General features: G+C 45.2%; 1 protein-coding gene across 2 annotated transcripts in view; it reads left to right on the top strand.

Moving 5' to 3' along the window:
• The first annotated feature begins 604 nt into the window (after positions 1-604).
• The window catches only part of HYAL1 (hyaluronidase 1), a 53,074-nt gene continuing 26,648 nt past the window's right edge, over positions 605-27,030 (top strand). For both annotated transcript variants that reach the window (XM_078661266.1, XM_078661265.1), the window contains exon 1: positions 605-690. In XM_078661266.1, the coding sequence (XP_078517392.1) occupies positions 658-690 (33 nt within the window). In that variant the 5' untranslated portion in view covers positions 605-657. The remainder of the gene's footprint in view (positions 691-27,030) is intronic.

Here is a 27,030-nt window from a genome sequence, read left to right as displayed (position 1 = left end):
GCCTCGTTTTAAGTAACTTTTGATCCAATTGCGCTTGAATTCTTTTTTTGTTTTGTTTTGTTATAATCAGCAGATTATGCAGCAGATGATGGGAGTATGTAGCAATGCCATAATTATGCGGAAAACACCGCATGTTTCCATTGCTCCCACCCCGCATATAGAGCATAAGCAAATAGAGCCTGGTGATAGAGCCATGTGTTGCATCGGACAGGCACCAGCCTCTCTCTTTGATTATATAACCCCACCGTAAAGTGACTTTTCTCAGTAAATTGCACACCACCTGCATCGTTAATATAGAAAGAAGTCTGTCTGGTATTAATGCTTTGCTTCATTAGATCCAATTGCGTTAAAGCATCTGATAACGACACAGTAAAGGAAATGACTAGACAGGAAGCCTCGTGCAGCAATGTATTTATCATTATTGTTTTCAGTTTCCATTTCATTTCTAAGAAGCATCCGTTGCCTGGGTGGGCGTGTTCTCGTGCTGTCTACATTTGTGCAGTAGCCTGCCCCTTGTACATCCACGGCAAATCCGTCTGTGCTGGGAAAAGGGGCGGGGCCTCGGCCTACGCTTGATTTCGGATTGGATATTCTCCCAAGGGGCGGGGCAGAAGACTACAGACAGGAAAGGAGTGATTTCCCTACACGTATCATCATATGATCCGTGTTCTTTCGTTCAGGTCACTGTTGGTAAGTACTTTTTCAAATCTTTTTTTTTCCCAATGGATATAAGGGGCACCACGATTGATGAATTGTGGTACGTGTATGTCATATTAAGTAGGTTTTCCTTTGCAAAATGCTGGGCGCTTTTGGAAGAATCCTTTGTTGTGGGTTACTTACTGTAACTAATGTCTTTTTGTTTCTGTTGTATACTTTGCTTTTTCTGTTTTGTTGTATTATTCTTTTAAGTGTGAGTCCTGGCACCACGGAATAGTGTTGTACATGGTAACAGGGCAAAGAAGCTCTGACGTGTTTAGTCATAGCTACCAAGTGCCTCATAACCAGCGCCAAACGTTTATCAGTCCTGCCTGTCTAATCAACAGCATGTTCGGGTACTTGTTTGGGAGTCGGCGTCCGAACTTGGACAACGCTGTTCGGTAAAGCCCAGAACTGTCCATTCGTTTTCACTCAGTATTTAGCTTTGGAGTTTTACTGTCACTTTTCAGATACTTCAGTGTGCTGTAGGGAGGGCTTTAAGTGGGATGGAAAAACTGGGGGAGGGGAGTCTCTCAAAGGGGCGTGGCCAATGCAATTAAGGGCGTGGCTTTAAAGAGCAAGCTATAAATCTTTGCTTACCAGACAGAGTGAGCCACCCGATTTGCTGTTTCTGTCGTTGCATCCAGATATATGATACAAGTAATATAACATTACCCAATGCACACAACAATAAAAATAGATACAATTGTGTCTATGTTGACACACATATATAGGAGAACAAAGCTAACACAAGCATTTGCAATGCAATAGGTCTCGCATTAGGAAAGTTTGAGCTATTGGCATTGTAAATGACACATTTTTTATTTATGTGTTGGTTTTTGAAAATAGCAAAATTAATAGCTTTGTCATTTACAATGCCAACAGTTTTAAGTTTCGCAAATGTGACACCTGTAGCATTTGTAATGCAATATGTGTTGTATTTACGTGACTTAGATGTATTGATATTACAAATAACAATGGCTTTTAATTTTTTTAAATAATGAATACTTAAATAAAATGTATTGTAATTTATAATGGCAATAGCTTAAACTTTTGTAAATAACTTTTGTGAAGATTATGTTATGTATTTTATTTTCACGAAAATCCAAGAACAGAAGTGAAATATTAACATCTTTTTGTGACATTTGTAATAAAGCTTGAAACATGAGAGAACATATTTGAACCAGTTGTTGTTGAATGGTTGCACAGATTGATGCTGAGTGATGTTGTGGTGGCGACGAGTGATGCTGTTGCGTTCAGTGATGCTGTGGTAGCGCATAGTGATGTTGTGGTGCCCCTGAGTGATGCTGTGGTGGTGCTGAGTGATGCTGAGTGATGCTGTGGTGATGTGATAGATAGATAGAGTGAGGGCGATAGATAGATAGATATATAGATAGATAGATAGAGTGAGTGAGGGCAATAGATAGATCGATAGATAGATAGATAGATAGAGTGTGGGCAATAGCTAGTTAGACAGATAGATAGAGTGAGGGCGATCGATAGATAGATAGAAAGATATATAGATAGATAGATAGATAGATAGATAGAGTGATGGCGATAGATAGATAGACAGATTGAGTGAGGGCGATAGATAGATAGACAGATAGAGTGAGTGCGATAGATAGAGTGAGGGCGATAGATAGATAGACAGAGTGAGGGCGATAGATAGATAGAGTGAGGGCGATAGACAGATAGATAGAGTGAGGGCGATAAATAGATAGAGTGAGGGCGATAGATAGAGTGAGAGCGATAGATAGAGTGAGGGCGATAGAGTGAGGCCGATAGTCAGATAGATAGACAGATAGATAGAGTGAGGGCGATCGATAGATAGATAGATAGAGTGTGGGCAATAGCTAGTTAGACAGATAGATAGAGTGAGGGCGATCGATAGATAGATAGAAAGATATATAGATAGATAGATAGATAGATAGAGTGATGGCGATAGAGTGAGTGCGATAGATAGATAGACAGATAGAGTGAGGGCGATAGATAGACAGATAGATAGAGTGAGTGCGATAGATAGATAGAGTGAGGGCGATAGATAGAGTGAGGACGATAGATAGAGTTAGGGCGATAGATAGATAGAGTTAGGGCGATAGATAGATGGATAGATAGATAGATGGATAGATCGATAGATTGAGGGCGATAGATCGATAGAGTGAGGGCGATAGATAGATCGAGTGAGGGCGATAGATAGATCGAGTGAAGGCGATAGATAGATAGATAGATAGATAGAAAAATACATGCTGAAACTTAACAGATATTTTTGTAGATATGGGTCCTTTCATTACACGCGGTAGTCCCACAAATTGCAGGTCTTGAAAGCCTGCATGGGCCCAGACTAAACAGAGTCATCCTCACAGAAGACACTACATTTGTGCCCTTTGTGTAGTGTACTATTGTGTAAATGTTATACATCACTCAAAAGTGGACAACGAAAGAACGAGTTTAGTAATAGCACCACACTACACTCTTGAAGATGCAGGGTGCATTTACACAGCGCCTTGAAGACGATGCAAGGCTTCAGAGACCTCACAAAGGAGTAAAGCAGGGTGCTTCCATGATTTACTCTGTTGTTTGGTAAACACCCCCTACAGAAATTAATAATGAAAAAAAGAGAACACTAGCATTCTTCAGCATGCACAAGATCACAAGCTCACTCAGTGAAATCAGCAGTGACGTGCTTCTCAAAAGCTCCCCACAATTATTGGAGTTTAAAAAAAAAAAAAAGGTTTATAACAAGAGATTTATACAAATGCAAAGAAAGCATGTTAATAAGAATCTAATAAAATACTGGTGGTTGTGAGTGGGAAGCGGTATACAAACGAGGGAGCAAGAAAGCAAATGGTCTCCCACGAAGTGCTGAAATAAAAAAACAAGCAGTAACCACCCCAATTGCACCAAATGAAAAGAAAACATTTATATAGAGTAAACACTTGTATAAAATTCAAAATAAGCTATATATATAGATTTGTCACAACTACACAAAAACTATAGTTTATCCAAAATATGATATAATGTGCTCCAAGTGACAGCACGGTGCAAGTGAACAAGTATTAGGTGCATGGAGAAAGTTAAATAAAAAGAGAAACAAAGGGCCCGATGTAGGTAGGCAAATACCGGTCGGAAACGGCCGAAAATACCGATTTTCGGCCGTTTCCGACCGGTATGTGGATATTGAGATGTAAGGGCATGTAAAATTACAGAATCAGTAATTTTACTGATTCTGTAATTTTACCGAGCTAGTTTAAATCATATGCTGAAAAACCTAGTATACATTTCTTGTTGCTTAAAAAAAAAAAAACGCAAGCTGCTCCATGTTTTATGGTTATAAATGAACTGGTAGACTGTTTACTCATTCAACCGACACTAATTATTATTAAATGTAGGAATGTCGGGGTCACGTCCCTTTTATTTGTATATATGCCTTTTTATATTCCTAATTATTTATAGAAGGTTTACATGTAATAATGATCGCCCACGAAACTGTCTCCCCGAATCTTTGCTAATTGTAATACACCCTGCTTGTCATTGTTTAATCATGCAAATCAAGTTTAATGCTCTGAGCTAATATGTATATGTATGTGCTTTTTAATGTATCTTTTGTGGAAAAAGTGTACCGAAATAAAGATTTTGAATTGAATTGACTAAATAAGAAATATGTATCATAATACACACAGAATGCAAGTGTTAATCATTAAGTGCCAACAGTCCCACCGGTAGACCCCTACTGAAATTAAGCCCCCAGCCCAAGAAGGCGCTCATTCTAGGCGCTGCCTACAAAGGTTCCAAGTAGAAGCATCGCTTACAAACATTATCGTATCAATTTGCTTGAACAGTTTCACCTGTGCCCGTTAAAGGTTTGTTTAGATAAATGAAAACAACTTTTAAATTCAGAAACGTGAAAACAGAAAATAAAATGACATCGCTTCACATTTACAGGTAACCCGCAATCCACCAGGTGCTAAATGTTAATTATTTACAGAGGCAAATTAAAAGAAGGCCAGAGAGACGTGGAAGTGTGCCTTTATCTCAGTATGTATCGCAGTTTGTCAAAAGGGAAGTAGTCATAACAACGTGCTCAGCTCACTTGGATACATGTTGGAGTGTTGGATATTACTATTGCCACCCAATTATTAAAGTAAGTCAGTTATTGCGACCTACACAGGGACGGGTACCGAATGTGCTTTATGAATTACACTTTATTATGCGCGAAGGTGAGGAGCACAGATAGGCATGAAATTCGCCAATCAAAGCACTGTGTTATTTAGTGATAAAATCCGCAACAACAGGGGAGGAATGCAGCTGTGCGCCACTGCTCTCTCCCGAGATCCAAACGCCATGGGAAGGAATGTTTAGAGAGGAGTAAAGGGGGCGGGTGAGGAGCCAGGGAACGGAGATAGATTGCAGTGATAAGAAACAGTACACACCGGTAGCGCACCGGTAGACCCCGGCTAAAATTAAGCCCCTAGCACAAGAACATGCTCAGTGTAGGCGCTGTCTACAAATGTTCGAACTAGAAGCAGCGCTTGCAAACGTGATTGTATCCACAGTGAGAACAGTTACAACTGTGCCCGTAAAAGGTTTATTCAGATAAATGAAAACAAACTTAAATTCGGAAACGTCAAAGCAGAAACTAAAATTAGATTGCTTCACATTTACAGGTAACTTACAACCCCCCAGGTGCTAAATTTGAATTATTTACAGAGGCAAATTAAGACGAGGCCAGAGTAACGTGGGCGCGCACAATGTACCTTGAACCAGCACTACTCTTCCCTAAGGAACATAATCATAATACGCCCACAATGCAAAAGTTAATGACAAGCTGCTAACAAAGCGGCAGAATTAAAGGGGGAGAAAGGAGGGGTGAGTGTAAGCTGAGGTGACAATAAGGGCCGCTGTGGAGGAGCGAGCAAGACAGAGGCAGAGCGAACCAGCGATGCGGAGGAAGGAATAATAAACAAGGAATGTTACCACTGTTGCTGACCGTGTTTATATACAGCACGCACTGCCCGTGCAATGGGATGGGGGGGGGGGGTGCAGTTGCCCTTTCCATTTTTTCCTCACATTTAAACCACGTGCTTCTCGGTAAAAGGGAAGAGAATTCCGACTGCACATGAGGCCAAATGACGGGGAAGAAGCGCAAAGTGAGTGGAAATGCTTCGGTTCTCTAAAGAGCAGCTTCTCCGCTAATGTTTGCTTCCCGCCTATTTGCAGGTAATACTTGCGAGTGAGAGCGCATTTTTATCCTCCGCTCACGTGCGGCAGTTGAATGTATAGAGTGGTTTTATTATTTTTCAAGCAAGTTAAGGGGACAAAAAGTATATTACTTAGGCACACTACTGTTTTTTCAATAAAAAAACAAGGTAAAGTGAAAGACCGCCATGCGCGCGTCGTAGGCACGGCGTGAGCGTGCACATCAGCGTGGACTGCGAATCGCGCCCAGCGGCTGATGCGGCCCGGGAGGGGCCCGCCAAATCCCAAAGCAAAGCGAAAGCAGGGGCTGTTTGTGCGTCTGCGCAAGCGCGTCTTAGAAGCGCGCTCACACGGACAAATCCGAGACGGAAAATGCGCGCGTCCGTCTCGTGTCCACTTATTCAGTTAGCATATAGGTATACTAAAGTATACAAGAGGTCCGTTCGCTACGCTCGACCTAAAAAACAACACAGGGGTTTCCTGTACAGTATTGCAACAGTTTAGTCCTTTAATTATTTCAAAACCAGCCCGCCGACACGCGTTTCATCGCATTTGGAAAAGTTTTTCCGCGACTCCTCAGGGCTGGGAAAGATACAAAAGATAACAATAGAACATCTGACATGATGTCTCGTGAGTACTGTGAACATTGCATCCACTTATGTGCGAGACCAGAACATAGAATTTTCTAGGTGAAACGTTCGGAGTGTATGATGTATCTTGGTTTATTCAGTTGGTGAAAAAAGTGGTAAGAGCTAAGTTCAATCGGGAATCGCGTAGTGTGATGACGACATATGCATGAAAGCATTAAAGAAGGGGAAATAATCATGCAATGTCTATAAGGGATTTGTTTGTGGATCTAGGTGAACGAGATGTGACGGACGGATCACAAACATGCTTGGTGCCCTTAGTTCACATGTGATGAATCTCACGTGAATGTGTATCAAGATGAGAAATGGAAAAAATCCTACCTGCAACTGAGGCAAGAAAAAGATAGGAAGTCTGAATGAAAAAGAAAGAGGTGGAGAAAGAAAGGCGAAAATTATGGGGTGGCATTGTAGGAGGGAAAAGGTGGCTGAGGTAGTTGGGAAGAGGAAGAATTCTAAAAGAAAAGGGGCAGCTCACCGCTCCGCCAGTGATAATTCTGACCCGGCAGGGCCCGAGACCCAGTGCGTGGTTTCCATTGTAAGTGAGCTGCAGGATAAGGGTGACAACAAGGGAGGAGAAGAAAAGAAAGGAATGAGTGAAAAACGTCAAATCTGATTAGATAGTTTCTCAATTGCAGTATGTCGAGAAACCGAAGGTTTGTCTAGTATACCGCGAGTTATTCGTAAGGGAAAATACCCGAAAAAAATACACTCCTTGGTGTGTTGTCAATTTGATGCAAGCGTCCCTTCGCTTTAGAGACTCTGCCACAGTACTTTTCTTAAAGGAATAGCGTTGTTCTACAGGTTGACACTGTAATATCAAATGTCGGTTTTGTAATTCACTACCCAAACCAGCACACTTGCTAAATCTCGTGGGCTCCTTGTGGCCGTCATTAATGTTGTTGCGGAGACTTGGGACTCACGTTTTCCACCCTGCGGTTCAACTAAGGACAAAAGTTCCAGAAAAAAAGATGCAGAACATATGGTGCGATATCACAGGCCTGAACAGCTGGATTCTCCTATCCCAGTCAGGAGCAGCGGGAGAGAGATCTGCAGTGTTTTTTCTCCTAGCAGCAGGCCCGGCTCCAGCAATTTGTATTTGGGTGGGCCAAGGGTGCAGTCGGGTGGGCCACTGCGGGCCAAATTTGTCGCTTCTGGCTGTAGCCTACAAGCCCTGGATTAGATCTTATCTACGTGCAAACAGTCACCATGATACAACGGATCGATTCTGTGTGTCTACAGAGCATGTGGAGAGTTATTTGAAAGTAAGAGCAATGTCTGGACCTAAGTGCAAACCCTAAAATTCCAGCAGGACAGGCTACTTCCAGGCCCTATTATCCACTTTTCTACATCCCTCTCCTGTCCACCTTATCTCACAGCGAACATTAGGCACCAGCCTCATATCAGCAACCATCCAGCTGAAGAACCGGAATAACCCACTCACTGGGTCTCGGCGACGGGGGAACCGCCCTAGTCTTCCATGCCTTGTATACTTAGTAAAAAGGAGACACAGGAGCCTTCGTCTGCACGAGGAACCCAGATTTATTCAATAGCCCGGGCTATGGAACAGAGTCCCAAGCTAGTCAGAGACAAAACCCAGGAGGCTGCTTCTTTACTCTGTAGCTTGCAAGCCTTTTATACATTTCTCATACCATTCTTTTGGCTGTCAGTCCATTGTCTAATCAGGGCAGTGTTTGTAGTTGATAGCTTGATCAAGGCGATGCTTGTAGTTGGTGACCTGGTCAAGGCTTGGTACACAGAGCATTGTCCACTCTATGCTTGTAGTTGGTGACCTGCTCCAGGATTGGTACACAGAGCATTGTCCACTCTGCTTTGATCAGGGCTCTTTCTTTCAGGTCATTGTTCAATTGCCTGATCAAAGCCTGGTCTTTCAAGTCATTTGTTTATTTACCCTGATTAGAGTCCAGCAGTCATACCATTGTCTAGATAACCTGATCACTGTGTCAAGGATGTTTTATCAGGCTGGGAGCAGGAGAGGAAAAATTAATCATTCACTCGGGGTGAGGGCCATGTGGCTTTCTGATAAACTGAAGAGAACAGGGGGTTGGGCGGGTGACAGTTCATGGGCAGAAATGCAGGCCTGCAAAAATTGATTTTTGTCGTGCTGATAGAATTTTCCTTGTACATCAGGAAAAACGACCAGGTGGGTTCTACAAAAAGTGTTTGCCACGAGATGGCAATGCAAAAACCAATAGAGTCCTGTTAAAAATGATTGTTGATCGAAAAATTATTTTCCTCAGGCCCTCCTTTTGCCATAGAGTGGCAAATACTTTAGGAAATGTCAATGTTCATAAGGCCATCTGTTTCTTGCTGGATCATTACCATCATATTGGTGTTGTGAATGTTTGATGGCGGAGGCTTGATGGTCTGCACACACATTGTACAGAGTACTGGCAGGCACTGAAAACACAAACAGCAGGAGACCAGGACAGCTACTCCTAATGCAAGGAAGATGAGGACCTTCCAACCCCACTGGGTTCTGCAGGAGTCGGGGTAGGAGTCGGTGATGTAACAGGATGGAAGATCTGTGGAAAAGTAAATTTTGCCATGTTATATGTGCCTACGTGTTCCCCATCCTATGTTATATGTGCATGATTAATATGCATATGTATTCCCTTATGATCGATTAAAGACGCAATTATAGTTGTGTCCAACTCTAGTATGCCAGTTTCCAGTTCTCGTGAAAGCTACGAGTATTAGGCCTATGTAAACCTATGTTGCCACGTTTCACAGTGTGCACGTTAATTCAGAGTAAAGTCCCCGTTTCTAGGCCTCAAAAGGGCCCGGACACCAGATTCAGCTCCTGTCTCCTGAACCCTCGTTGAGGAGCGATACAGCCCCCACCTGCATCCCTGACCCTTCACTTACTTCCTGCCTCACAGTGCCCGGCTCGGCCTGGCTCTGCCTCCCAGTCTGCCAAGAGTATGTTATGATTCTAGTTATCAGTCCAGCCCTCCTTCTCTGCATTCCTAAGCTACTGAATTGCATCAATAGTTTCCGTCATGGTCTAGCCTTTATGTCTCCATGTAAGAGAAATACTGTATTAATGGTCATCGAATATTCCTCGACCCGCACTACATGTAGAATAATGCATGCACCAGTCTTAGAGTCTGTTAGCCTTTGCCCTGATAACTTTTGGATTCTATCAACATGTTCTCTAAACATCAGATACTAGATAGTGTTTAGGTACATGTCGCTCTGACACTCCAGACTTTAGTCTCCTCTTCTAGCACAGAAGTCATAGCCCCCAGTTCCTCCTAGTAACACGTCATTGCCAGTTTGCGCGCACCACTAGGTCAGAGGTCCCGGCTCCTTAGGTAGCCCCCTCCATGTTTCCGCCCCATTTATGACATATTCTGTTACGTTTACATCACATGTCTATGTATACGCCCTGTACACGCCTCTTGTTACACCCATTTTATGCCTTATCTTTCGCGACTGCTACAAACTCCGCCCACTGCTACGCCTACTGTACTGAATGCAATGTAATTTGTTTTAGTATATATATGTTATGCACTGTTATTAAAGTTAGCGCGCTCATCCCAGATCCTGCCCCGGCAGCTGCCGGGCCCTGCCATCCTTTTCCCGTGCAGGTTGTCCTGTTCCTGCCCTTTATGCCTGATTAAAACCTGCAAACTCCAGCTACCTCGAATCTTGACTCTTATTTATTGAGCTATCTGTTATTTGTATATCTAGTCAAAAATAGAACAGGTATTTAATTATTTATTTACCACATAATGGCGCCCGAATAGGGACTTGCCCTTTCCCCACGCGCCGGAGAAGCCACGCAAGCCCCCTGACCCTCTGCAGCCGTGACGGAACCATCCTGCGCACCGGCAGATATTTCTGCTTCAAGTATCCCTCAGGTCCACGGAGGAGAAGGAGGTTGCGGTCCAGCATCCAGACGAGGCGGTGGAGGAACGCGGCGAGTCCCGACCAGAGCCCAAGCCGAGAGTCCAAGGTCCGAGGTATCCGGAGGCCCACCCGTAACTGAAGTCCGAAGTTCGTAGTCCGTCGTCGTAGCAGTCCAGTCCAGTCCGAGGCCTTCCGTTCTTGCTGCCCGGTGAGTACCGTTGCTGGGGTAGTATCTAGACAGGGTCAATTAATTTGTCTCTGGTCCGTGGGTTTGGGTACGCAAATCCAACACGAAGTGTCCACCTAGGTGGATGCGGGTCCTGACGTGTCTCTTTATGGGACCGGTATGTTTCGTACTGTTTCAGCAGTGCATCTAGTAATTCTAGTAAGTTCTGTTCTCGAGAAATTCATGTGTTCTGTTCTCAAGTATTCCAGGTAATGTTTCTGTCCGAACTGTTATTTTAATGTTATTTCATGTGTTTTCAATGTCGTGGTATGAGTGATCAGTCTCAAGTTATTATTGTGTTTATCGTGTATTGTATTGTGTTCAGTATTCTAGTCTAAGTCATGCCTTTGTTCTCAAAGTTACGTCAGTTAAGAACTAGAAAAGGTCTGCTCGAGGAAGCAGTTCCTGTCCCGCCTAGGGACAGTCCGGGTCATTTTATGTATCATAAGCATGGCATAAGTGCCATATTATATCTAGACTTATGGGTCGAGTATACTAAAGATCTAGAAGAGAAATATAGATGGCGTGTATCAGGTACATGGGATGCCGAGTGCATCATGCGAGTAGAAGAAGCATTATGGAAAAAGAAATCCAGACAGTCCCAGAAAGATGCCATCGAGTTATGGCGCAAAGAATCTCATAAAAGAACCGAAAAAGAATTCAGAAAAGCAGAATTAAGTAGAGAATCCTCAGAAAGAGCCCAAGAAAGGGAATTAATCGAAATAGGTGAACGAGTTAAAGCCGAACAGTCAGACAGACAGAGGAATGCCCTTATTAAGGGTATGTACCCTCTTCTTGCCGAGGGCTTGCCAAAAGCAACCCCGGAGGCATCCAGTAATTTTCCGCCGCCACTAGTTCCGACTAAGCTACGTCATAAACCGACCGCAGCTGATATTTTTCTCTCGTCCTACTTGGACGACACAGTCCCCGAATATGCAAATCCTGCTCCGCCAGCTCCTGTAAATAATGTAATTCCTGTTCCTCCAGCCACCGGGGCACCTGTTACAGCACCTGTTACGGTACCCCCGGTCCAGCCTACAGTACAAGTACCCGCTACATCGGTCACTCTGCCAGCACGAAGAGTATCAGTCGACGATTCCAGTTTAGGGGCCGCGGGGGGAGGTCCTCCTGGTACCCCGCCGCCACACAAACGTGTAACGTCAGTCGAGTTACATGAACGTGCGTTACAGCGTACGCCCAAACATCAGTCCGTTGCAGATATCAGGCGAGCTCTCACCGAATGCCGTTATGATTCAGTCCCAGGTGATGATAATATGGTTATATATTCATTGCGTGTAAGACGGGTGACCGAGTATTTGGACACCCTACCGAACATGAAAGAAGATCTAGACAGAATATATCGTTTCATCCGTACAGGAGAGGACCCAGAAAGTATTGGCGAAGCCATGTCTCAAAGGAAAGCTGAGACCCAGCTCATGCTTTTGAAGTTTCTAATTAATTGTTTAATAAGGGAACAAGATTATCCAGATAAAGATCCGACCGAAATGAGAGTTCTGACAAAATGGAGTGATCATATAGCCGAGCGAAGACACAGGACACTCAGTTGTATAGAGAGTATGTACAAGAAAATTCGTAAGGAAATAATAAGGTTACACGAGAAACGCAAAGCAGCACAAGTAAGCGAGAAAGAAGACAACTCTCCTACCGAAGAGGTAGACGACGAGAATCCTTCCAGAATAGCGTATGTAGGTAGAACTAGACTTTCCGACCGACATTCACGTCTAGAACACAAGAAAGTTATCTCTCTTCCAGCACCAGAACAGTGTTCTCTAGAACAAGTATTTCAAGCTACCGATCACATTCTGAAATCACGAATCGGTTATAGTGAACTTAGTACCATGCATGAACAAGAACTAGCCCGATCAGCAGTCCGATGGGCTACTGATTCTACCACTTTTCCAGATGAAATAGTGGCACAAATGTTTCTGAAACTGCCCCCAGCCGAGCAGCGACTGGTGGGTATGTATATGATCCAGCACCTCATTACACTGTATGAGGGTCAGCATTCTGATCCAGGTCCGTTACATGATGTTCTGAACGAGCTACTCCAGTATAGATGGAAAGGTCTAGGTACTGATTTAATTAGTATCATTCTAGAACAGCGCCACAAATACCGAATGTTTCTGAATCCGCATTTTGTTCACGTCTCACCTCCAGAAAGTAAACCGTTTTACATAGATAGACAACATCCGTTACGAGAAGTACATCCAGTTAGGACAACGGGTGGTGATCTAGAACGAGTATTTGTTTACACCCCGATTACAAAGATGGAACTCTTAGAGATGAAAAAGTTAATTCCCTGTCACGATAAAGATCCAGCAGGGTTCCACCGAGAATTAAAAGACATGCTCCGTATGGGAGAATACACGTATCCAGATATCATTAAAATGTTAAAGGTCCTGTTGCCTGCGGGCATATATGAAAAGCTCAAAGAAAAAGAATGGGAGGTGGGAGAGAAAAAGATAGATTGGGCAGCTCTAGAAGCTGAAGATAAAACACGTGTACCAGGTACCGGTCTAGGAGAGAAATGTAAAGAATTACCTGAACTGTTAATACAAGTTTTGCCAAGATTACTAGCCACGAAAAAGGAAGACTGGGATGCAATCTCAGCCTGTAAACAGAAACAAGACGAAGACACTAGTGATTTTTATTCTAGATTCGAGAAATGCTTTATTATTAACAGTGGTTTGAAGACGAGTAGCGAGTCATACCCTCATCTTTTTGTTACTAAACTAGTCGAGAATTCAAGTCCACAAGTTAAAAACCGAGTTCTGAAAGTCGAAAGTACCTGGCAAGCTAATACACCGTCCCAAATGCTCCAGATGCTCCAGTACCACCAGAATAGAATCAGAGAAGAGCAAGAACACGAAAGGAAACGTATGAAAGACACGAAAATGAAAGTATTAGTTGCACAAACTGTTCCACAAGACAGTCAGAAGAGGGGTCCGAATCAAGCCAGTCATCCTGCAGTTCCTGTTAAAGGGACCTGCAATTATTGTAAACAGCCAGGTCATTTTATAAACGAATGTGCAGTTCTGAAACACAATATAGCTACTGGTAAGACTAAAGAAAGACCACGTCCGCCTAGACAAGAACAAGTTTCACAGACTTCTCAGTCACCACAGAATGCACAACAGACAGTTACAGTACCGCAGCCTATCGCTGCAACACAGCATGTTACACAGCAGATGTACCAGTATGCACAGTCCGAGTATCCAGATTATCAGCAGTATTCATGAAACAGCCTAGAGAGGGAGGTAGGCTTGCCTCTCATCGAGATACCTGTAGATCAAGAGGGTCCCTATGTTCACAGTCAAGTATTAGGGAAAGACAGAAAGTTTTTGATTGATACAGGGGCAAGTAGGACTACTATCAGTCATGACAAGGTTCCAGGGGCTCCGCTCTCAGGCTCTAGAAATGTTTCCCTTGGATTTTCAGGAAAGCCAATTGTAAACGAGATTTCAAAACCAGTTTCTCTAGAGGTAGGTCCATTGTCCCGAACTACTGATTTGTTACTCACGAAGTCATGTCCAGAAAATTTGTTAGGCATCAAGACATTAAAGGAATTAGGTGCAGTTATTTGCTGCTCCCCAGAAGGAATACGTTTGTTTTTAAGAGACTTTAAAGGTCACTATGTATTACGTGATTTTGATCCAAGACTACTGAATGTCCCGCAGCATCTATGGGCGCAAGGTCCAACTGATGTTGGTTGTATGCACATCACACCTCATCGTGTGACTCTGAAACCAGGTATAGTGTTACCACGAATCAGACAGTACAGATTACCACCTGAGGCTGTAGCAGCCTTATCCAAAATTATTGATGAGCTTATTGTTCAAGGAGTGGTTGTAGAAACCGACTCCAATGTATGTAATTCTCCTATCATTCCAGTCATGAAACGTACTGATCCAAATGCACCTCCAGTATATCGATTAGTGATTGACCTTCGAGAACTTAATAAATGTATCATTCCCCAGTACCCAGTTGTTCCAGATATTTCTTCCCTATTGACAGCCATTGATTCCGAAGCCACGTTTTTCACTGTCATAGACCTCAAAAATGCATTTTTCAGTGTCCCGATTCATCCAGACAGCCAGTTCCTTTTCGGATTCTGTTTAAATGGAAGGAGTTATAAATTCACACGAGCTCCTCAAGGTTTCACAGAAAGTCCTAGCATTTACAGTCAAGCACTCAAGAGACAACTAGACAATATTCACATGCCAACTGACACTGCCCTGCTCCAGTATGTCGATGATCTACTGATCACAGCCCGTTCTGAACGTGACTGCGAGCGTGCGTCACTTACAGTTCTGTATTTCATAGCCGAGATGGGGCACAAGGTGTCCCCTTCGAAGCTTCAATTCTGTGTCCAGCAAGTGGTCTACTTAGGACACTTACTGTCCAAGTGGGGTAGGCAGTTGACACCAGATCGTATCCAGTTAATAGCGAGTCTTCCTCAGCCCAAGACCCAGAAAGAGGTACGAGCTTTTATCGGCCTCACTTCTTACTGCAGACAATGGATTCCTCAGTATGCATTTCTAGCCAAGCCACTGATACAGTTAACGACACAGGAGGCAGCCGTATCGACTGTCCTCCCTTGGACATCTGAACATACACCTGCTTTTAATGAGTTAAAGAAAGCCTTATGTCAAGCACCTGTTCTAGCAACACCGAACTACAGTAAGCCTTTTACACTTTTTGTTACTGAACGTGAAGGTACAGCATTATCTGTTCTCACACAAGATCAAGCAGGACAATACAAGCCCTGTGCTTATTTTTCGAGCACATTAGATCCAGTGGCCCAGGCTCTGCCTGCGTGCCTCAAGTCAGTTGCAGCCACAGCACTAGCTATCAGACAAAGTGATTCCATAGTGTTAGGACATTCCCTGACAGTACAAGTTCCACACTCCGTGGAAGTTCTTTTAAACCGAACACAGACTCAGCACTTGACTATTGCGCGTTTAACAGGTTATGAATTGACACTGTTCCAGCCACACATAGAAATCAGACGCTGCAACATTCTAAATCCTGCTACACTGTTACCGTAAGTTACTTCAAATCCTGCCACACATGACTGTGTGGAAGTTGTTAACACCATGACCAAGCCAAGACAAGACTTGACAGACATGCCATTACCAGATCCCGACCTGACACTTTATGTGGATGGTTCATGTATGAGAACAAGTACAGGAGAACTAGTAGCCGCGTATGCAGTGACTACTGACACTGAAGTTATAGAGACACACCGTATTGACACCCTGTCCGCTCAAGCAGCAGAGCTAGTCGCTCTGACCCAAGCCTGCATACGTGCCAAGAACCTGAAAGTAAACATATACACAGATTCACGTTATGCATTCGGAGTCGTACACGACTTTGGAGTGCTCTGGCAAGAAAGAGGTTTTATGACTTCTCATGGAACCAAGATTCAGCATGGTCTTCTCATTCAAGCTCTGTTAGATGCAATACATTTACCGACAGCTATCGCTATCATGAAGTGCAAAGCACATACGAAAGTCACTGACATTATTTCCCAAGGTAACGATCTAGCAGATCGAACAGCCAAGCTTACAGCCCAGACCCTAGACATTCCAGTTAACACGACACAGACATCTACTCCAGATCCGACTACATGTATGACAGTTAAGGACCCTACACAAGATGTCATAGATATACAGTTACATGCTACTCCCGATGAAATCAAGAAATGGTCCGAACAAGGAGGGGTCCAGACAGATCAGGGATGGTTGACGAAGGGAAAAGCCACATGGTTTCTCCCCGACTCAATGGTTCAAGTCATTATCAATACCGCACATAGTCCTGCACATTTAGGAGAAAAAGCCATGTTAGACAGTATCCAGAACATTTGGTTCAACAAGCATTTACGAGCTGCAGCCAAGCAGAAAGTCCGTACCTGTATGATATGTTGCCAGTTCAATCCAGGTAAAAGTGTCCCGGTGGAACAAGGGGGATTCCAACCTCCTGACCACCCTTTTGAGGTCCTCCAGATGGATTATATTCAGATGGAGCGATGTCGAGGTTTCAAGTATGTCCTTGTAGTTGTATGCGCTTTGTCCAGGTGGACAGAAGCATATCCAGTCCCAGATTACACAGCCGCGACCACTGCCAAGCAGTTGGTTCGTGAATTTTTCCCCCGCTATGGACTCCCTAGGGTCGTGTATTCAGACAACGGCCAGCCATTCTCGTCTGAACTAATGAAGCATGTGTCCCTTCTGTTAGGGTACCAGTGGAAGTTTCATTGTGTACGCCATCCTGAAGCAGCAGGTCTCGTAGAGAGACATAACCAGACTCTGAAAATCCGCATATCCAAAGTCTGTAAAGAGAAAGGTGTAGACTGGCTAGTTGCCCTGCCAGTCGCTTTATTTTATATGCGCATGGTTGCACATTCCAGATCAGGTCTGTCCCCTTATGAGGTCGTATTCGGCCGCCCCCCAAATATGTGGGGTACACCTAGACCCCGCAGTATTACAGATGTTTCCAGTAATATGCTGACAGATTACCTAGCTTCCTTGATGTCTGCCCTACACTCTTGTCGTTCACAGGTTGCCGCCGCATTTCCAGACAATACTGAAGTGAAACCGCACGAGGTCATTCCAGGAGATCTAGTACTCGTCAGGAACTTTGATCGTTCAAGTCCGCTGGAGCCTCGTTGGAAGGAACCGAGACTAGTCCTCCTGACCACCCGTACGGCCGTGAAGTTGGAAGGCCGCAAGGGTTGGGTCCACCTGTCGCATATCAAGAAATTTCATGGAATCCGGAAAAAGACTTTTAATGACAATTCCAAAGACTGTTCCATTTCTAAAGACTGCCTAAAACAAGACATTAATCTAAATCCAGATTTGAAAGTTCCTCTGTTAGAGAAAACTCCACAGCAGGAGTATAAGTTAAAACTCCGGTCTAGTAAAATAAGTCAGCCAGTTTAATTGTCTAAGTCCCCCTCGGGTGAAACGGTTAGACAGGTTTCTGACATGTATGAGAAAGACCCGCATAGTGAGAGAGTTAGTCAAAACTCTATCAGATGTATCGTTTTTCTAAGTTTTATATTGTTTCTAAGTCTCATGGTTACCTGCACAAGTTATGCATTACATTTATGTTTTCCAATTTCTCATGTAAATAAGTTTTCTAATGCTACAGTAGAGCACACATTTAGTGATCTGCCTCCTCACGAGCTATCCTATCGTCTTGCTATGAGAAATAATACATTCATTAGAATGTTACACTATTCACACCAGACCAGCAATGCTACTAATTGTTGGGTGTGTGGTCGACTCCCCCCTTTCCAGACACCGAAGGGAGTTCTGCCACTCTTTCCTTATCCATTTTCACATAATGGTTTGTGTGGAGCATGGTCCACTTTAACGTCATCCTCAAATGATATGTCCCTTCTAAATAGAACATGTTTTCCAGACAAGCAAGGTCTCACCCATAGAACAGGGTTAGATCTAGAAAATGAAGTATATGATTTAGGTAATTATTCTTCGAATTTTATGGTCCTGAATGTTCAGTCTGATACTACTCCAGATCTGCCTGCTATTTCAGTACTACCAGTCAAAGGCGAATTATGTGTCCGAAAGAATGGTTCCGCACATGTAGGACATAGTGATTGTACTACTATTGTCAAGTATAGTGACAGTGGGAAATCTATTTTCAAAGCCTCACGTCATTCTTATTTTGTTTGTGGTCAGACCGCATATGTTCGTCTGCCCCTCGATTGGGATGGAACCTGTTACATTGCCTTCCTACTGCCACCAGTTTTTCTAGCCCCGTCTGATTATCATAGAAACACACATCTAGTACACGTCAGACATAAAAGGGAGATCGAGTCCCCAATTGTCGATCAAACTGAAACTGCCCTAGAACAGTATCAAGACTTTAATAAAGGCTTCTTCTTCTTTATAGGACCTATCCAGAATAGTAAGTTAATCCGTAGGTTAACCAGAACCCTTGAAGCAGTAGTGAATGAGACTACTTCTGCTCTAGGTAACTTAACCGAAGAGCAATCTGCTATGAGATTTGTCGTGCTCCAAAATCGTCTCGTTCTTGACGTCATACTGGCCGATAGAGGAGGAGCATGTAGAGTCATCGGATCTAGTTGCTGCATTTTCATTCCTAATAACGCGCCGTCTGTTTATTCAGCTATAACCAGACTTCATAAAATTGCCCATCAGTTACACCAGAATCCAGGCACCTGGACGTGGTCCGGTTGGCTCTGGAGTATAATTTCTGTCTGGGGATGGAAAGTATTGTCATTCCTAGGTATAGCAGTAATGATCATTTTCAGTTGCTGCCTCTGTTTACAATGTGGCCCTGCGATTTGCGGCATTTGTGCTACCTCTTGTATTCCTAGTCCTAAGTCCCGTTCCAAGACAATTCGAGACGAGCAAATGATGCTATATGAAATGATAGATGGTATCATGAATATTGATGTTTCCTGATGGAAACGTAGGGCACAAGGAGGGAATGTGGAAAAGTAAATTTTGCCATGTTATATGTGCCTACGTGTTCCCCATCCTATGTTATATGTGCATGATTAATATGCATATGTATTCCCTTATGATCGATTAAAGACGCAATTATAGTTGTGTCCAACTCTAGTATGCCAGTTTCCAGTTCTCGTGAAAGCTACGAGTATTAGGCCTGTGTAAACCTATGTTGCCACGTTTCACAGTGTGCACGTTAATTCAGAGTAAAGTCCCCGTTTCTAGGCCTCAAAAGGGCCCGGACACCAGATTCAGCTCCTGTCTCCTGAACCCTCGTTGAGGAGCGATACAGCCCCCACCTGCATCCCTGACCCTTCACTTACTTCCTGCCTCACAGTGCCCGGCTCGGCCTGGCTCTGCCTCCCAGTCTGCCAAGAGTATGTTATGATTCTAGTTATCAGTCCAGCCCTCCTTCTCTGCATTCCTAAGCTACTGAATTGCATCAATAGTTTCCGTCATGGTCTAGCCTTTATGTCTCCATGTAAGAGAAATACTGTATTAATGGTCATCGAATATTCCTCGACCCGCACTACATGTAGAATAATGCATGCACCAGTCTTAGAGTCTGTTAGCCTTTGCCCTGATAACTTTTGGATTCTATCAACATGTTCTCTAAACATCAGATACTAGATAGTGTTTAGGTACATGTCGCTCTGACACTCCAGACTTTAGTCTCCTCTTCTAGCACAGAAGTCATAGCCCCCAGTTCCTCCTAGTAACACGTCATTGCCAGTTTGCGCGCACCACTAGGTCAGAGGTCCCGGCTCCTTAGGTAGCCCCCTCCATGTTTCCGCCCCATTTATGACATATTCTGTTACGTTTACATCACATGTCTATGTATACGCCCTGTACACGCCTCTTGTTACACCCATTTTATGCCTTATCTTTCGCGACTGCTACAAACTCCGCCCACTGCTACGCCTACTGTACTGAATGCAATGTAATTTGTTTTAGTATATATATGTTATGCACTGTTATTAAAGTTAGCGCGCTCATCCCAGATCCTGCCCCGGCAGCTGCCGGGCCCTGCCATCCTTTTCCCGTGCAGGTTGTCCTGTTCCTGCCCTTTATGCCTGATTAAAACCTGCAAACTCCAGCTACCTCGAATCTTAACTCTTATTTATTGAGCTATCTGTTATTTGTATATCTAGTCAAAAATAGAACAGGTATTTAATTATTTATTTACCACAGATCAGTAAGAGCCAACGAAGGATAGTTAGGAGGAGGGAGACAAACAGCGTCACCACGGTGACCATGAAGCATCTGCTATGTCGGAGACTGGCATCTTGTTTCTGGATACGGGTGTTTGGGAAGGCGGCCATTGTGCTAAGCCAGGGAACCCTAGTGGCTGTCTGTGATTGGTGGTTGTTTCACCAGATGCAGTGGCCGAGGGCCCCTATGGTTTACCTCAGTCTTACAAATGGCACTACTCTCAGCCTGGGAGGATCACAGCCCTACAGCCTTTGGCACCTGGCGAAGTTCAGGGCAAGCCTTCCCTCTGGAACGTAGATTATACCTGTCGGAAGCAGAGACGGTATGCTCAGGAAACAGTTCTTGATGCTGAGCAGTGTTAAGGGAGGGCTCCACCCTTCCTCTTTGGACGTTGTCACTCTCCGCTTCAGTGGATGTGGAATGCAGTCTGGCATCGCTGAATGGGACAAACGTCGGGACTGTTTCTGTAAAGAGTACGAAAGGTATTAGTTAGACTGTACAGAAAATCAGTTAATACAGGGTATTCAACGTCAGACAGTTTTTTTAGGCCGCGGGACACCCCATACATTGGCAGGCCTCCCGTACACAATTTCATGGGGAGATAGGCCGATTCTGGTGTGGGCCGTTGTTCTTGTGGACAGTAGGGCTAAGGGAAGAGCATCAACCCAAGTAACACCTGTCTTGGCTACTATCTTGGCCATTTTAGTTTTTAGGATGCCATTGTAGACCTCCACTAGACCTGCTGACTGGGGGTGCTTAGCTACATGACATTTTTGTTTTATACCCAATGCTGAATGTGGCGGGGTTTAGTACAGTGCATCTCTTGATGTTAATGCGGCTGGCAAAGAGAGTTAGTTCATATCCTGTTAGTAATGCGCTAGTGAGGTACTGTGTCTTGGTGTGGTTGAGCAAGGTGTCTACTGCATGTGGGACAATTAAGGTCAAGGATGAAGACATAACAATACCTGCGCTCTGGCGGAACATAAGTGCAGCAGCAGCAGTTGCGCGTAAACATCCAGGGAGGGCTCGGGCTACAGTTGTCCATGGGAGACCTCCCTCTGGCATATAGAGCTAAAAGAGGTTTGACAATGGCCGATAAGTTAGGTTTGGGAAATGAAGCATCTAACTGGGCACGGAAGTGCAGGCAAAATAAATATCTGGCATTTAAAATAGATATTTTAAACCCCATCCATTTGAACTAGCTCCGCCACTAAAGCATGTGAACAATGATGTTAGGAGGATGTGACCAGTGCACACAGACTTTCTGCAGTAACGCGAAGAACAGGGCAGCCAAGGTGTGCAGTGGGCTCAGAAATACCAAACAGACGTTTGGGAAATAGAATTTGTCAAAGGCTGTTCAATAATTGTAAAGTAAAACTAGTCCGCATTGGGAAACCACTCCTGACCCTCTTGCAGACAACATCTTTCCCCGCAATACGTGCTACTTAATTACCAGTTCTTTCCCCAGGTTGAATACTCGCGCGCTGGTCACAGGGGTTTCAAAATGTACTTTGTCTGGTATTAGCAGTCAATTCAGACCGTCTCCTTTATCTCTTAAGCCCATCATAACAGCGGGACTAAAACCGCCATAAAACAATGGTGTTGTCGCTCCTGACGAGAGGCAGGTGCTTCGAGAAATGTATAACTTCGCCTGTTATTATTATTATTATTATTATTATTATTATTTATTTTTGTAGAGCGCATAGTCACCATAAGGTATCCCAGCGCTAGGCACCCTATCTCTTTGGTTTGGGCCGGTTCGGGACGGTTAAAGAAGGAAAAAAGGGGGGGGGCAGGGGGTCAATGTTTAGAGTGGGCGTGAATCATTGGGGAAAAAGATGAGTTTTAAGCCGCTTCCTGAAGTGAAGGTACCGTGTTTCTAGTCTCAGGTCGCGGGGGAGCGAGTTCCAAAGACGTGCGGTTTGGACTGAAAAGCGTCTTCCGCCTGAGCGGGTTTTCTTAAATCTGGGGGTGGTGATGAGGTTTTCTGTGTCCGACCGGAGAGATCTCGTGGGTCTATAGGGTGTGATAAGTTTACTGAGAGCGGGGGGGCCTTGCTTTTGAAGTAGTTTGTGAGCTAGACACAAGGCCTTGAATTTGACCCGCTCCCTTATGGGAAGCCAGTGGAGGAGTTTGAGGGCAGGTTTGGCGGAGGTTCTGGCAGGGGTATTTGTGATAATCCGGGCCGCAGTATTCTGGATCCTTTGAAGCTTGGTGAGGGTCGCCTCAGGGGCACCTAGGTAGATCACATTACTATAGTCAAGCCTTGAGATTATCAAGCCTTGAATAAGCAATTTTTGGGAGTTAAAGGGCAAAAGGGGCAGGACTTTCCTTAGTGATTTCAGGAGCCCGAAACAGGTCCCGGCTACTTTGTTTGCCTGCACAGTGAATGAGAGGTCCGAGTCAAGCCATACCCCTAGGCTTTTTACCTCTACTTTCGGGTCAGGGGGGGGCCCATACAGGCTGGCCAGATGTTCGGGGAGAGTGTGAGCCCTTTTGGACCGAGGAGTAAAACTTCGGTTTTTGTCCCATTTAATTTTAGGGCTGAGTTGTTCATCCAGAGATGGACCTGTGAAAGGCAGTTAAATAAGTCTGCTGATTGTTGTCTGGGGTGGGATAGAGACACCACTAGTTGTGTGTCGTCGGCGTAGCTGACGACGCTCACTCCGAAAGGGGTGATAACCTCCTCCAATGTGGACATATAGATATTAAATAGAGTGGGGCTCAGGGAGGAGCCCTGAGGCACGCCACATTGGAGGGGAATTTCGGAGGAGCGGGCGTTCTTTTCCCAGATCTGATAGGTCCGTTGATCTAGGAAGGATGAGATCCAAGAAAGGGCAGAGCCTTCCACCCCTACTCTCTTGAGTCTTTTGATGAGGAGTTGGTGGTTGACGGTATCGAATGCCGCGCTGAGGTCGAGGAGGATCACTGCCACTGATCCTCCGTCGTCAAGCAATGTTCTGGCTTCCTCAACCGCGGCCAGGAGGGCGATGTCAGTGCCCTGTCCTGGACGAAAGCCCGTCTGTGAGCTCTTTAATTTGTTGTTACTCTCCAAAAACTGGGAGAGTTTCCTGTTGACCAACTTTTCAGCGATCTTACTTACTCCCGGGAGTAGGGAAATAGGCCTGTAGTTGGCCAAGTTTTCGGGGTCGAGGGAGGGTTTCTTGAGTAAGGCTTTTACGACGGCCTTCTTCCAGCTCGGGGGTACAACTCCCTGTTGGAGTGAGGCATTGATCAGGTGTGTCAGGGGGGGGGTAATCGTGGGAGCTACTTCCTTAAGAATCCGGAAAGGGGCAGGGTCCCTGGGAGATCCACTCTTTATGGAATTCAACGTGTTTCCTACCTCCTCCATTGTGACTTGCCCCCAAGAGGAGAGACAAGTAGGTGTTGAGAGGTATGGGGGATCGTTTTCATCACATGACTTCGTAAGGGGGATTGAGTCAAGAATTGTTTGGATTTTTTTATGAAAGAAGTTCGCCAATTGTTGGCATTTTTCCTGATCAGCTTTGGGATCTGTGGGTTGTCTTGGTCCCTGTTCTGGGGTTTTTAAAAGCTCTTTAAGGATGACATAAGATTCCTTACTAGAGCATCCCGCTTTCTCTATTCTTTCCTTAAAAAACGCGCTTTTGGTTTTTCGTATAGTGGTTTTGTAGGTTAGAAGGGAGGTCGAGTAGCTATCTTTGTCGCTCTTCGATTTATTTCTCCTCCAAGAGCGTTCTGTTCTCTTGCACTCTTGGCGCAGAGCTTTGAGTTCTGGGGTGTACCATGGAGCCGCTGGTATTCGTTTGGGATGTTTAAAGGTCACTGTTTTAGGGAGGAGTGTGTCTAGGGAGCCGGTAATCCACTCCTCCAGCTGCTTATCGGCTGTAATAGGGTCGGTCGAGAGCTCGGGGGTGGATTCCGCAAGGACGGTGGCCCATTCCCCCGGTGTAAGTTTATGCCACCGTCTGTCGGTTACCTGAATTTTAGTGGTAGGGAGGTTCATGGTGGAAATTTCCCAGGCGATAGGGACCAGAAAATGGTCCGTCCATGGAAGGGGCATGGGTGGTTTAGTGGTGATAGTTGCTACGTTTGTAAAGAGGGTATCCAGTAGGTGTCCCTTCTCATGGGTAGGCTCGTTGTTAACCAATCGGATATCGAGTGACATCAGGTCTAGCCGAAGGTCGGAGGCTGTCCGGTCCGAAGGGTCCATGAAATGGAGGTTTAGGTCACCTAACATGAGAAAGTTGGAGGTTGCAGATGCTAGTTGTGACACTGACTCAACGACGGCGTTGATGAAATTGCCGGGCGGACCTGGGGGCCGATAAATTAAGAGCCCTGACATAGAGTGAGCTGGGGAGGTTTGGAGGGAGAACTGACAACTCTCGCAGTCCTCAATGTAGGCATTGGAAGTTCTACAGGTATATTTGTCCCTGAAGATTATGGCAACCCCCCCTCCCCTCCCTTTTGGTCTATGTAAGGCTTGGCAGAGGTACCCAGTGGGGAGGGCCGATACGATGTCTGAATCGGAGCTATCTGATAGCCATGTCTCAGTTAAAAAAAGTAGGTCAAGACCCAGATCTTGTATTAGCAGGTTGGTTTCAAGGGCATGTTTGGGAAGGGAGCGGCAATTAAGGAGTCCAAGTTTTAGTTCGGATTTAGTTGAGCTCCGGGGGGTCGGATTGCAGTGCGCACAGTTGGAGAAGGGTGTGCCCTCAATGTGCGTGTGGTAGCAAGCGAGGTCTTTCTGAGGTTGGAGTGCGCGGAGCGCCTCTCCAGAGTACACCACACGGTCATGAGTGCAGTTTGGCAGAGTCCCTAGGCCTAGGTCCGTCTGGGCCCGGACGGGCCCAGACGGGCTTGCCTTTGGCGCGCCAAAGGCGCGCTGACGGCGCGCCCGCTGCGCCCGTCCGCTGCGCTCCCTGAACTGACACATTATTTATACGCACAAAAGGGAGGGTGGTTGAGGTGGGCGTGGCCACCCGGAGGGGGCGTGTCCTAGTCTCCTCGTGGCCGGCGATGGCGGCGAGCGAGTGAGTCCTGTGCCAGACAGCGTTCAGATCCGCTGTTTCCAGTGACACAGGTAAGTGCAGGGGGAGGGGGGCAGAGTGGGTTAAAATACACAAATTCACACAGATTTTCAAATAAAATACATTTTTTAGCAGCAAGCGTCGCTCCCGGCTTTCCGCCTCAGGAGATTAGGGCAAAGTGCAGCTCTAGTGGTCCGAGCGCGCTTTTAAAGGATTTTAAGTCAAAGTGGGCGTGGCCACCCGGAGGGGGCGTGTCCTAGTCTCCTCGTGGCCGGCGATGGCGGCGAGCGAGTGAGTCCTGTGCCAGACAGCGTTCAGATCCGCTGTTTCCAGTGACACAGGTAAGTGCAGGGGGAGGGGGGCAGAGTGGGTTAAAATACACAAATTCACACAGATTTTCAAATAAAATACAATTTTTAGCAGCAAGCGTCGCTCCCGGCTTTCCGCCTCAGGAGATTAGGGCAAAGTGCAGCTCTAGTGGTCAGAGCGCGCTTTTAAAGGATTTTAAGTCAAAGTGGGCGTGGCCACCCGGAGGGGGCGTGTCCTAGTCTCCTCGTGGCCGGCGATGGCGGCGAGCGAGTGAGTCCTGTGCCAGACAGCGTTCAGATCCGCTGTTTCCAGTGACACAGGTAAGTGCAGGGGGAGGGGGGCAGAGTGGGTTAAAATACACAAATTCACACAGATTTTCAAATAAAATACAATTTTTAGCAGCAAGCGTCGCTCCCGGCTTTCCGCCTCAGGAGATTAGGGCAAAGTGCAGCTCTAGTGGCCTGTCCCACCAGAAATTATCAACTCTGCCCCGTCATCTATCACAGAGGAGGGAACATCTCACCCCAATCTGCTCAGCTCCTGTTCAATTGGTTTGTGATGAAGCAGCTTTAAAAACAATTCAGGGAAGCTGCAAAAAAAAAAGCATAAATACAGGAGTCAATATGAGCAGTTCTTGTCTTCGCCTCATGATGCCACAGAAGTCCGCATAGGAAAAGCTCAGCCAAAATCAATGGATAGCCAAATGAACCGATGCAGACATGTTAGCTCAAGGCCTCATCTGTAAACAAAGCCAGTGGCGTGGAGACACCCAAAGCAATCAACGCAGTTTTCCACCATTTTCTTTCCCTGACCACACACACGTACGGTCGGTGCTCCTAAATGCCGGTGGGACGCGGCAGCGAACCCCAGCAGCGCGTTGGGTTTCGCAGGGAAACGTGATCATCTGACACGAAGACCCTGACAAGAGGTGTGCGGGTATGTTGCAATTTCAATAACCACAAGGTGTTGAATTGAAAAACACTGTGGAATGAGTGAAAGGACGAACCCCTGTAAGCCCTGATGAAGTTGCGAAACAAGACAGCAACGAAACATGTTGGCAATTCGATATTAGGTTGGGTACAACAGAAACCAATTTTAGTTTGAAAGGTTTGCAGCCCAGAATAAAAGTCAAAGTGGCCAGCAAGCTTCTCAATTATTTTTTTTAAAAAACATTTTATTCATGACTGTATCAGATATTACATTGTACATTTGAATACATTATCCTCCATCAGCCTTTTCTCGTTTTCGTCCATTAACTGTCGGCTAATTAACATGTAATCTTTCCGATTGTCTCTGAAATCCCAGGTGTTCCATTCTAGTACATCAATAATCATGTTACATTC

This window comes from Lissotriton helveticus, chromosome 9, assembly GCF_964261635.1.
Source record: "Lissotriton helveticus chromosome 9, aLisHel1.1, whole genome shotgun sequence".
NCBI classification, from domain to species: domain Eukaryota; kingdom Metazoa; phylum Chordata; class Amphibia; order Caudata; family Salamandridae; genus Lissotriton; species Lissotriton helveticus.
Note: the sequence above shows the minus strand (reverse complement) of the source record. Positions and strands in the feature narration are given on the sequence as shown.